Source organism: Camponotus floridanus, unplaced genomic scaffold (genome assembly GCF_003227725.1).
Source record: "Camponotus floridanus strain SB8 unplaced genomic scaffold, Cflo_v7.5 scaffold141, whole genome shotgun sequence".
In the NCBI taxonomy this organism is placed as follows: Eukaryota; Metazoa; Arthropoda; class Insecta; order Hymenoptera; family Formicidae; genus Camponotus; species Camponotus floridanus.
This window is the reverse complement of record NW_020229261.1, coordinates 186,024-198,266: the sequence shown is the minus strand read 5'-3', so window position 1 is coordinate 198,266 and position 12,243 is coordinate 186,024. Positions and strand designations below refer to the sequence as shown.

At 31.0% G+C, this 12,243-nt stretch overlaps 2 protein-coding genes across 3 annotated transcripts in view; both read right to left on the bottom strand.

Annotated features, from left to right (window-relative positions):
* LOC105250983 (mucin-3A) overlaps positions 1-6,711 on the bottom strand; it is a 32,708-nt gene extending 25,997 nt beyond the window's left edge. For both annotated transcript variants that reach the window (XM_025406388.1, XM_025406389.1), the window contains exon 1: positions 6,354-6,711. In XM_025406388.1, coding sequence (XP_025262173.1) covers positions 6,354-6,362 — 9 coding nt within the window. In that variant the 5' untranslated portion in view covers positions 6,363-6,711. The remainder of the gene's footprint in view (positions 1-6,353) is intronic.
* Positions 6,712-7,904: 1,193 nt separating this feature from the next.
* LOC105250975 (probable RNA-binding protein 19) lies at positions 7,905-12,145 on the bottom strand. The gene is made up of 11 exons (XM_011257422.3): positions 12,037-12,145; positions 11,697-11,901; positions 11,408-11,613; positions 11,053-11,280; positions 10,703-10,976; positions 9,481-10,613; positions 9,175-9,377; positions 8,985-9,101; positions 8,783-8,888; positions 8,514-8,637; positions 7,905-8,374 (listed from the first exon to the last, which is right to left on the bottom strand). Exons 1-11 carry the CDS (start codon positions 12,070-12,072, stop codon positions 8,295-8,297), a joined length of 2,712 nt encoding a protein of 903 aa, XP_011255724.1. The 5' UTR covers positions 12,073-12,145; the 3' UTR covers positions 7,905-8,294.
* Between the last annotated feature and the right edge of the window lie 98 nt (positions 12,146-12,243).

The window sequence follows — 12,243 nt, the reverse complement described above, 5'->3', positions numbered from 1 at the left end:
TTGCGAGAAAATAATGCAAGAACCATACATAATACATTTGATGTATTGTCATTATATTATATTATATTTATATTTTACTTGATAATATTATTTCCATGTTGTGCAATATATGTACATACAATAATTGCTATAATTATTGTATATTGCATGTTCCTTTTTTCATATAATAATGTAAAAGCGACACTATACAATAATTAATAATATATATCTGTAGATATTTTAAGGGATATAATTCAAATATATACATATTTATATATATATGTGTAAATTATATATATATATATATATATATGTGTGTATGTATGTGTCAAAATATTTAAATATTCACACAGTTATACAAGAAATTGCCATAATTGGTTTTAATGAAAGTCGCAGTGACCGGATTTCTATAATTAAGTGACAGGTTATACACAGTGCTATGACAGTGTAATAAGTGCAACAGTTCTTGACGTTATGAAAGGTACAAGCGGCATTCTTGATCTAGAATCTTTTTATTTCCGGCCTCGGCATACGCGTACGGTGCACGAGCGATCGCGATTTCATTTGTCGCCATCCGTTGATCGTGTTGCACGCGACAAAATAAAATTTTCAAACATCCTTTTATTATACATTTATTAATCGAGTTTCTATCTTGAGTTTTGTAAATCTTGCTGAAATTACTACAACTGTATAACTCATCATATTTTAAGACTACATTTGCATTACGTTCAAAATAAATTATTCGATTCGAATGTAGTTATAAATATAATTATAACTGTTTGGAAGATATCATTAAAGTGAAATTCGCACGGAAAATCGAACATGTATTCTAAAAAATAAATAATTATAATCTTTTAACATGTCTGTTTCAATATAAGTTATCGTTTTTGTATTCTACGATAATTCTACATTAATAATATATTTATTATATTATTCTTGTTTTAAAGAAAATATTTATAACTGTAATTAAATGTCTATAACTATATAACTTGTAATTCATATTTATCTTATCGTGTCATTTCAGCACTAGAGTTTTCCAATCCTGAACTAATTCGCACGCATCGTTGAATGCTAATTAAAATAAATTACTTAAAGCGATATTTTTTGTTCGAGTTATCATCGATTAAATGCTACTTTCGATCCTCAGTCATTTCACTGCTGTCTCGAAAGTGGAAATGTAAAATCGATTTGAACTGTCCTGGAAGATTGTGTGCTTCACTCGCTTTTACTTTCTACGGAATTCGCCTTGGGGGTATTCGGACTCTCGCTCTCCTTCGTGGAGAATTAATAGGCCGATTATGCCAGCAATTAAGTTTTCTTTGTCGACGAAACGAATCAGGCGACAGTCGATGATAACTCTCGTTGGTTAAAAAAAATCGTACAAATTTAGGAGGTGTCTCTCTACTAATTTCTATTTTCTATTTATATGTATCATAAATAGAATTAAAAAGAATATATTTTCTTTAATAAAATATAATGACAAAGAAATTGTCTTTTAATTCAATCTATTTCTTTATATCTTTTCAATTTTACATATTATTTATTAACTTCTATTTATTAACGTCTATTTATTAACGTCTTCGTTTATTTGTAAACAATTTTAAATATATTTATATATTTTTTCTCTTGTTAATAAAATATCTAAATATATTTGTTAAATAATTTTTGAAAGTATTTCCTCTTTGATAACAATATTTCGTATACCAATAAAATAACTTGTCAGTGAAGAAATGCTTTTCATCACATTTCCATCCCATTTGCGGTTAAGTATAAAATTAACATATGACGGTGATGTCAGAGCTTTCGAATATTGATAAACGAATAAAATTAACACGATGGTGATGTCAGAGCTTTCGCAATCGTAAGAAGATAATTCCGAAAATGTTTGTATTTATTTTGATTCATATGTGGAAGTGAAATATTCCAATAAAATCAAACACAAAAATAAAATAAAGAAAATCTGTTTCTCTCTAAATAATAATTTTAATAAAATGACGAATTTTTCTTAGAAAATTAATTTGAAGAATATCCTTGATAATTGCAAACTCAAATTTCATTAATCTATCGTCTCTGAATATAATTTATACGAAATCATTTCAATAAAATAAATATTGAGAAGACTCGTAATAGCATTGCATTGAGTGCATTAAACTGCATAGTAGCAGTAATGAAGTTGCACTTAACATCGACGAGAGATTTTGCCTCGAGCTACGATCAAAAGGTCGACCGCTGTCCGTCCTCCGCAAATGTCTTTTATATTTCAACTTCTATCTGCGACTCTCGTCGTTTTTCTCTCCTTTGAAATGAAGGAAATTTTTCACATTCCGACTCCTTTCACGCGTCTCGTGGATACGTAAACATCCATCAATATATTGGACGAAGGTCATCGACAGCAAGGTCGTTCGGTCTCAATCGGTATTAAATCGATATTAAAATCGTACATCTCCTCGATCGAGTAAAGTGCAAATTTACTTTCACTTCGGAAGCTGCATCGCATAACGCGTGAAATCAATCCTGAACCGTATTTGAGATATATATTTTTCATTTTTGAACTGATTTAATTACAGAAAAGACGCAGAAGTTAGAGATGTTTTTAAGATTGATCAAACAAATTAATTAAATTCTTTCCTAGGAAACAATATATTCTCTATCAAAAATATTCTCTCTATCAAATTCTATCTATCAAAATATTCAAAAATATATATTAACTAAAATATTAAATATATAATTAACGAATAATTCTTCAAGGCAATTCGAAAATAGTGCAATCACATAGCTAAGTTAAATACTTTAAGAAGAAATCGTAGAAAAATCTGAGATCTTATTAATAATTTTGCAGAAACAAATAAATTATTATAAGTTGTAAATTAATCTTGTTATAAATTATAAATCAAATTATTTAATGATCTTTTTGTGATCTTTGCGTTACGATTAAGAGCGACGATTTCAATTCGCTACCGATCGCGCTCTATTATTTATCCGGTTAGATTGAAGCGCGATTCTTTCGCAGCTTCCGAAATGATGCAAATTGCACTCGTTGATTCATGGAGAAGCGAAGGATTGTTACAACCTCCCAGTCTTGATTTCGCAATCGAATTGCCACACGCGTTCGCTCCTTCTTTACGGTCTGCAACGGTTTAAAAAAGTGAAGTTGCATTGCGGTCCCCTCCTTCCTTGGGAGGAAGCCGATGATCGTTCCCAGGTATTCGATATGCGCTTATAAATCGCGCCCTCGAATGATCTCTTTCATTGCAGCGCACCTCACGATACGTTCAATCGCGCGTAAATCCTGAGAAGTTGTATTGCTGATCTATTATCGTTAAGATACGCGGTAAAAGGTCCGTATTTACATTTTTCCCAGAACCTTTCAAATCTATTTCAATTATTATTCCGTAGAAAGTTAGTGAGTTATTATTGTAAGAATCTTTGCTCTTTGCTTTCCAACATATATTTACATTGATTATAAAAAATATGCAGATTTAGAAGAAAAATATAAAAGATCGTTAGATTATATATTGTTTAATTAAAGTAAAATTTAATTAAAGTAAATTAAAGAAAAAAAATATATATCTGTTTTAGTAAAGAATGCATGATAAATACATAAATCACGATGTAATATAATGATCTCGATGTACAATTAATGATTAATGATTATGTAAAACGTAAAATAATTTGGAAATTTGTATTATAATAAATAGTTAATTATAATAAAATATTAAAAAATAATTATAAAAAAATAAAATATAAAATATAAAAAAATAAACAAAAAAATATTGTGCTTTCAATGTGTCATATGCAAAACATGTTGCATGTTAGGGTAAAGATTAATCCGATTGATTAATAGCTATAATTATTATAAGATTAATACGATTGATTAATAGCTATAATTATTTATGAAATAATCTTTAAAAATATTGAAAAAAAATTTCCGCGAGAACTCTATACAAATTGAACTCGAGAATAGAGAATGTAGCATGCGTGCACATTTCAATTTCTATCGTCAGTAGACGCATCGTCTATTATATGGAACAATAAAACGCATCGACACACAAGTACACGATTATGCGAATAAATTCCTGCTTTCACTGCCTAAAATTCGATCGGAGAAATTAATTGAAATGACCGGTGATATCACTTTTACTTCATATCGCTGTATTCGTATACTTGATAGAGTAGTATTTTGACTAGATAAATAGCCTTATTATACTAACTATAAATCAACAATTAAAATAAATTATAAATTTATATAAAAAAGTAGCATACGAATAAAATTAATCATAATTAGAATATAAACATGCTTATGTAACATTATCTTTCACTTTCCATCTTCCCCCTTTTTTCTCAAACAACCATATTATTAGATTCTTCTTTTTACATATGCTTTGAGCCATGTTATCCTTGAAAAATTCAATATTGAGAACTCTGATCTATCTCAAAATACCATCATTCAAACTTTTTTTAAGGTTCTAATTAATTATCGTAATTAATCATTATATAATCACGCAATGAATTATTTTATAATCAATTATTTCTCATTATAAAGTAAAAGTCGCACTTACTTAGGAGATATTCCTTTCCTTTCTTATCTTTTTCTTTCTCTCTCTCTCTCTCTCTTTCTCTCTCACTTTCGTGCTCATTAAACTCCATCGACTCGTTGAAAGCGTGACTAGTGAGATGCAAAGGAAAAGAGAAAAAAGGAAAAAGAAAAAGGAACGAGCGCCTACGCCTACGGACGTGCCCATAAATTTGCTCAACTCGGTTCTCAAGGTTTTTTCACCGCTCGCGAATCGCGTTTTGATACCGCGGGGCGAATATGCAAGTCAAATGTTACCCTCGCCTCCCCCTCGTGTTATTACTCAATCCGCGGATACAGATCTTTCCTTCTGGAATCCGATCTCTTACCTCCGACGCGCGACTTTATCCTCACCTCGCCTTATCGAGTCGCGTCAAAAGTGGATTGCTTTGCGCTCACGTGGAATCACATAGGACCGATCACGACCGCAATCGAGTATACGATTTCTCGTTAATATCGATTCGCAATTTCAATCGCACCGATCGCTCGCGTGGAACTCGATCTATACCGGGTACCCATGTATCTATATACGTATCCTCTCGTAACGATAAATTGCTAACCGTGAGCGGAACATGAGGTATAATTTTAAGCGCGAGTTTAAGCGAAATGTAACGGAAATTCCTTCGCTCACGGAAATTCCTTCTTCCGAACAAGTTTCCGAATAAACGTTATTATACACGCGAAATCTTGCAATGGCTGATGGTCATAAGTTTCACCTGCATTGCGTTCGACATAAAGATAACATACATTCGTGCAGGAAAGTCCGCGTTTTTCCCGTCTAAGCGCAATCCTTGTGTTATTTTTTTGAGTGTTTCGACATACATTTTAACGTCGAAATACCTGTCAAGATGTCATAATTCGATAACCGACAAGGAATCAAATACAAATTAGAATTGGCCTCTCTCTCAAGGCAAATCTAATTAAGAGACTCGCGCGTTTAATATTATTCGTTAATAATATTCATGTATTTGAAATGGAATTTTTTACGACAGAATCTATGTAAATGCATATTTGGATGAAGAAATAAATGGAAAAAAATTAATGTTTGCGGTAATTATTATGGTAAAAATTGTAATTTGCAAGAATAGATATGGAAAAAAAGGATTGCGCACTTCTTATTGACAATTGCAGGAATCATAATGAAACACCGCGCATTATTGCCTTCGTCGAACGTTGATGTAACAACCGAATGTTAATGTTAATGAAAAATGCCTATCATTAAAGCAGAGATAATGACTCATTGTAAGAGTGAAATTATGTTCTTCAGTCCATGTTCATTTCTTATTCTAATTGCCTAATAGCGCAATTCTAATTCAGTCAAAAAATCATTCGGAAAGAAATAAACAATCATTTTTAAAAAATGAGTTTTTACAAGACAATGAAAAATTTCGTGCGAGATTTCTATTCAAAATAAAATTGAAAATTATCTAAGCGATATTAATTTTAATGTGTAATGTATATATTTGACTCTAATGCTTTAAACAAGTTTCTTATAAACATATTAATTAAACTGTTTTTTGTATAATTAATCTAACAATTTTTAATAATTTTATTCTAGTTATACTCTGCTATTATTTCTAATCATATTCCGTTGCAGTGAGCTTAAATCGTGATTTTTTATCATATATCGTATTTTTATCATACGAGCGTTTTTAGAAAATCATATTTTGTCCTCGACAAGATCTACAACGCAAGATCTAACGCAAGATCTTAGATATTGCAGTTAGAGAAATTGAAAGAGTTAATAATGATCTAATGATGACTCAACTTATCGTTTGTTCGAGAGTGAAATTGCTCTTACCCAGTCCATGTTAACTGCTCGGTCTGATCTCCTGGTGACTTGGTGTCTCGCCTGTTTTCAAAATCAGGAGTCTTTCTCATCAGCTTGAACACATTACGCGTCAGGTGCATCTGCTTATGATAACGTGATCCACAATGACGAGACGATGCGATCGCCGTTGCACTCGTGACCTTGTACCTGTACGATGACACTGGAGGAGAACGACGTCGCGGCACTTATGTGGCAATTATCTGCGAACGAATCGCGCGAGCAACGTTCTCCAGGGCGAAGAGCGTACGACTGGCTCGGCTGGTGAAGGTGGACCATACAAGCGCACTGTTACTTTCATGGGGATCGTCTCCCATACTACCAGCACCTTCGTGGGACAACATCGCCAACCGGTGTTGGATCCCACCAACCGGAACCGCGTTTCCAGTTCTTCGCGATGCTGGGGGGGGCCCCCAATGCAAAATCTCCGGGGTGATGCGGCGGTGGAGGTGAAAGGAAGACATTTCTTCGCTGGCCACGTCTATGTCGCTTCTGTCCGTTGAATATGTAAGATTGTATGAGTGTAGATTATCGTCAAGTGAGGAATTTTGAAGATGTTGCAATTATCACTTGTTTTTCCTAATTTGTATAATTATAATATTCTATCAAGATAACATAAAAAATATCTTTCGCAATAATTGTTGATGCATTAGAGAACGGATCATTATCTCAAAAACCTCTAAGAAATGTTGAACAAATTCAAAGTTTATCTGTATACGAGACAAATTATTATTATCTAGTTCATTTTTATGTAAGAAATAAAATTCGTATGTAACTATATAATAGTCATAAAAAATAAAGATAAAATATTTTATAAGACTTCAGTCCCATATACATATATTATGTACATATATATTATAGATAAAACCTATGCATATATACATATACGAGATATTATTAAAAAGCGAGAATTGTATTAAAAATATATGAACTAAACTTATCATTTATAATTACTACAATTGCCTTCGCAATAATGGCCTTTAACACATTTTTTACAGAATTGTGAAATCTGTGGCATTGGTCGAGATTTTCGTAGGCGTGACAGTCATTTATAATCGCGTATATATTAATATATAATCGTGTAAATTAATGTATAATATATAATCAAGTATTTTCGCAATTTGCATTGTCAAAGCTTGTCCTGCAAAAGCGAATCATTGTATGATCAATTTTAAAATAGTATGATATCAGCTGCATTTTTATCTTAAGAAAAATAAAAGAGGAAAAAGGAAAAAAAATAAAGATTATAGCTATGTTATTTGTTTGCAAGTTAGCAGTTTTTGGTAAAACATATGACTGTAATTTCCCTTTTTTTCTATCTGGCTATCACTTTTTTAACATTAATTTATATAACTATATATTATATATTATTCACTATACACTTAAATTTTTATATGTACAGTTATTGTACATTATTAATCAATAAAAAAAGAAAAATTGTATTTTTTGTGCATATTAAAGATCAATTATTCAAATTACTAATGGAGAAAGAAAATTAACATAAGTTACTTAGATATTATCATTTATGGTTATTTCATAAAATGAAGTAAAATAATTCAAACATATCACATCGATCATTGGAAATCAGTATCATTTTTTCAGAAAAGAAAGGAAAGTCATATTTAAATGTGACATGATGGTTAATATCAAGCAATATAAATTCTTTCGACTTCCTATCGATCGACTTGAATCTCTGCCAATGTGAAAAGAAATGGAAATCGATATGTATAGCATTGCGATTGATGGTGACATTCAATATTTGAAAAGAAAGTATTTTTAAATTATGCGTAATCGCACAAAAAACTTTCATTAAATCATAGGAATTTTTATATATTAACATTTCTTTCATTTACTATTCTTCTTTTTTTTCTTTTTCTTTTCTTTCTTTTTTTATTTTTATTTTTTTTTATTTATCTATATATCAGCCGAATTTAATTCGAGACCAACATTCTCAGGATCTAATGTAGATTTCTTGAATCTCTTTGTTGAACTCTCTGAAATAAAAAAGAAAGAAATTTTTTTTCCTTTAAATCATAAAATTTTCTATCGATTCAACACGAATTGATTTATTATAATATTTGATATTAAACTACTACTTAATATTTTATATTAAATACATAAGAAATAAATTACCTTGGTAGAAACGTTTTGCAGTACGTTTCCTAATTTCTTCGATACCTTCTTCTGCCTGTGCCCATTCAAGCACTAATCTTCGACCATACAAGTGAGTACTTTGACATAATGCTTTAAACGCTTTCTGCAAGAAATTAAAATTGACAAAAAAATGAATGCGATTTCTTCTGTTATCTTTAAATAATTTTTAACTTTTCACCTTATAGGGTGAAGACTTAGATTTATTTATGGAAATAAGTTCTACAAATAGGAATACTATAAGTGATTACCTTTGCGTCCGTCTTCGTGTAATACTCGATGAAGCCGAATCCTCTATGCTTCTCAGTGCCAACTAATTTCTTTGGCAACCGTACAGCCTTCAATTCCCCATACGATCTGAAAAATACAATTAGTTATATTTTACATTATATATAAACATTTTGGTAATATATATATATATATATATATATATATATATATATATGTACATACTTGAATAATTCCGTTATTTCTTGAAGAGTTGCTTGGAAGGGTATGTTTCGTACCAAAATTTTAGAACTAGTTTGTTCGGTAACTTTAGACTTCTTCCTCACTGTTTTGACATCAGACCTAGAAAACAATCTCTTAATTATTGAGATTTTCTAGCTTTAGGAAAGATAAATTAAATTAATATTATCATTACATTAGGGTTCTCTCAGATCGCTTTAACTCCAAACTCTTCCCATCGAGTACTGACATCTGTAATGTTTTCAACGCACGATCCGCGTCGTGTTTTCTTTTGTATCTCACAAATCCATATCCCATAGATAGTTTATTAGTCGGATTTTCTGGATCTTTTTTAGTTGCTATTGTGATATAATGAAGAGGACCGCATTTACCAAAGTACTGAAAGCGTAAAAATGTATCCTCACATTTATACACAAGAAACACAGAAAAAGTTACCTTAAAAAATATAACAATTTTAAATATAATAATTTTAATTACTCACATCTTTCAACTGCTCTTCTGTAGTTGAAAAATTAATATTTTTTACAAAAAGTGTAGTGTCTGGTTCAGGTGGCTCATCATCCTCCTTTGTATGCATCTTTTCATTTTCTTTAGATTCTTCTGTTATTATTTCTTTTTTAGCTTCTTTTGAATCTGTCGATTCTTTTCTTCTTTCTCTACTTTTACTTTTAATCATGTCAGTCTTAGACGCAGGTCTGGTGAAACTGTTATCTGGCGCCCATTCTAGATATAATGGTAGATGCTTATATTTCTTATAAGCCAATGCATGAAAAGCTTTGCGTGCTTCGGATGGTTCTAGAAATTCGACCAATGCTGTTATTCCCGCCGGTGGCATTACGATACGTGCGAGTTCTCCGTGCTTAGCAAACATTTCTCGGATTTCGCTCGATTTTGTTTGAGCCGGTAAATTCTTTATTAAGATTATAGTGGTCGACCTTTTTTTTGGTGCTTGATTGAAAGCGTTCAAACAGACGCCGTTTTCTTCTAAGAAAGCTTTTGTATCTTGAGCCAGCTGCGTCTCTCCTAGTGCCAGTTTGACTGCGGCGCTCATTCCATTTGATCCATCTTCTAATAATTTCTCCTTTGTCGTGTTGTAGCAACTCGCAATAGCGTCTGCTACAGCATTCTGTCCAAGAAACAATGTATTCCAGTTATGCGATGAACCCGCCGTTGCCTTATTTTGCAGCTCCTTCTTTTGCTTATAAGTTAAATTTTCCATATCAATGTCTTCCAAGGAAGCTTTCATTTTAGCAGGAAGAATATGTAACATTCTACCATCTAGTACAGTACCATCCAGTTCACTATAAGCCTTTAGAGCATGTTCTGGCATCAAAAAAGTTACCGTGCCAAATCCTTTTGGTTTCCTAGTCACTCTATCCACAGGTAAATTCACTTCAGATAGGGGACCATATTTTTCAAACAATTTTCTTATATCATCTTCTGTAATTGTATATGTCAGATTTCTAATAAACATTCTTCCAGATTCCGCTATATTCTCTTCATTTTTCAAGGCATCTTCTTGTTTTTTCCATTTAATATTTTTATCATTTGAATTTTCATTAGATTTAGTTGTCTCTTTTCGCTCATATTTGGATACAAATATCTGCTTTCCTTCTGTATAAATTCAAAATACACAATGAAAAATATTAGTACAATATATTTATCACACATACTATTGTATCATAATTAATATTAATTTTTACCTAGAAAACTTTTATTTTTCAGAAGAGCTCTCTTCATGGCTTGTTCTGTTTTGAAACCCACATAAGCAATACCTTTAATTTTAGGTGGAATTCGTATAGATGCAATTTTTACAGGATGAAAAAATTGTTTAATATGCTTTTTTACATGCTTATATGCAAGTCCTCGTAATTTTACAGTGAAGAATGTTAACGGACCATGTTTTGGCACATTGTTGGTCAGAGATTTTTCTTCGCTTTTTACATTCTGTTGCTTTTTCTTTAATGCCTCTATATACTGGAATTTAAAAACTTCATTAATAATACATACATTAGTATCATCCTTATATTCAATGATAATGACAATATTGTACCTCTAAATCTGATATAACTTTATTCGCAATCTTTTTCTCTTCTTTATTTTCCTCTTCTTCTTTTTCATCTTTATTTTCCTTAGATTCATCTTTGTCATCTTCAGATTCATCATCATCCGACTTTTCTTTTTCAGCTTCCATAGATATATCAATATCATTTTTCCAAATTGCTACATCATTACCAGTATGTGTTTCAAGGAATTCCATGAATAAAGGATCATCCTTATACTAAAAATTTAAAGTATGTAACATCTTAATACACCAATTTGACAAACAACAATAATTTTCCTTAATTAAAATAAGAAAGAGTTAATTTAGAATTACTAAAGAGATTAGAAAAAAAAATTTATTATACCTTGGTAAGTGCTTTCCGAATTTCATCCTTATTCTTTTTATCTGCATTCTCTTTTTCCTTCTTTTTATCAGTTTTATTTTCTTTTATATTATCCTTTTCTGTAAAATCTGTCAATTTTTCATTTGATTTATCAACAGCTTTATTAATTTTACTAGAAGAGCTATCATTCGCATGTTTACTCCATGATCTTGGCTTTGAGGAATCACCTAAAATATATCATTTTATATCACTGGGAGATCCAAAAATTTCTTAGTTTATTCTATTAGAACAATTATCTTTGCTTACATACCTAAAGCTGCACATTGCTCAACAAATATTTTACACGTATCAATATATGTTTGATCAAAAAAAGACTCTGCCAATTTTGCTTGTTCCTCTGTCTTGTATCCTATAAATGCAAATCGTCGAAACTTTCCATCTTTGGTATACTTCAACTGCACATCGGTCACAATACCCTTTTCACTAAACAATTCTTTCAGTTTAGTGTCTGTCACCTGTGTGCACATCAAATAAAAAATTAAATACACAAAATATCGACTCCAATAAAATTGTGTGTGCATGTACGTATCTTGTCATTTATAAAAAAAATAAATATGTATGATAACGTTACATATGGATTTTTTACGTACACTTTTCGGCAAATTTTTTACTATTAGCCGCGACATTTTATTTAACAGTTTCTCGAAAATAACCACGTGCTGCGTATGTATACATTCAAGAAATAAATATTAGAAAGAGAACGCAATAATTCTCTAGTGTCTTTATTTTTCTTCTCTCTTAAAGAAGGAACATAGGATCTGTTCGTTTTAACCGCATTGCTGCACTAGTGCAATTAG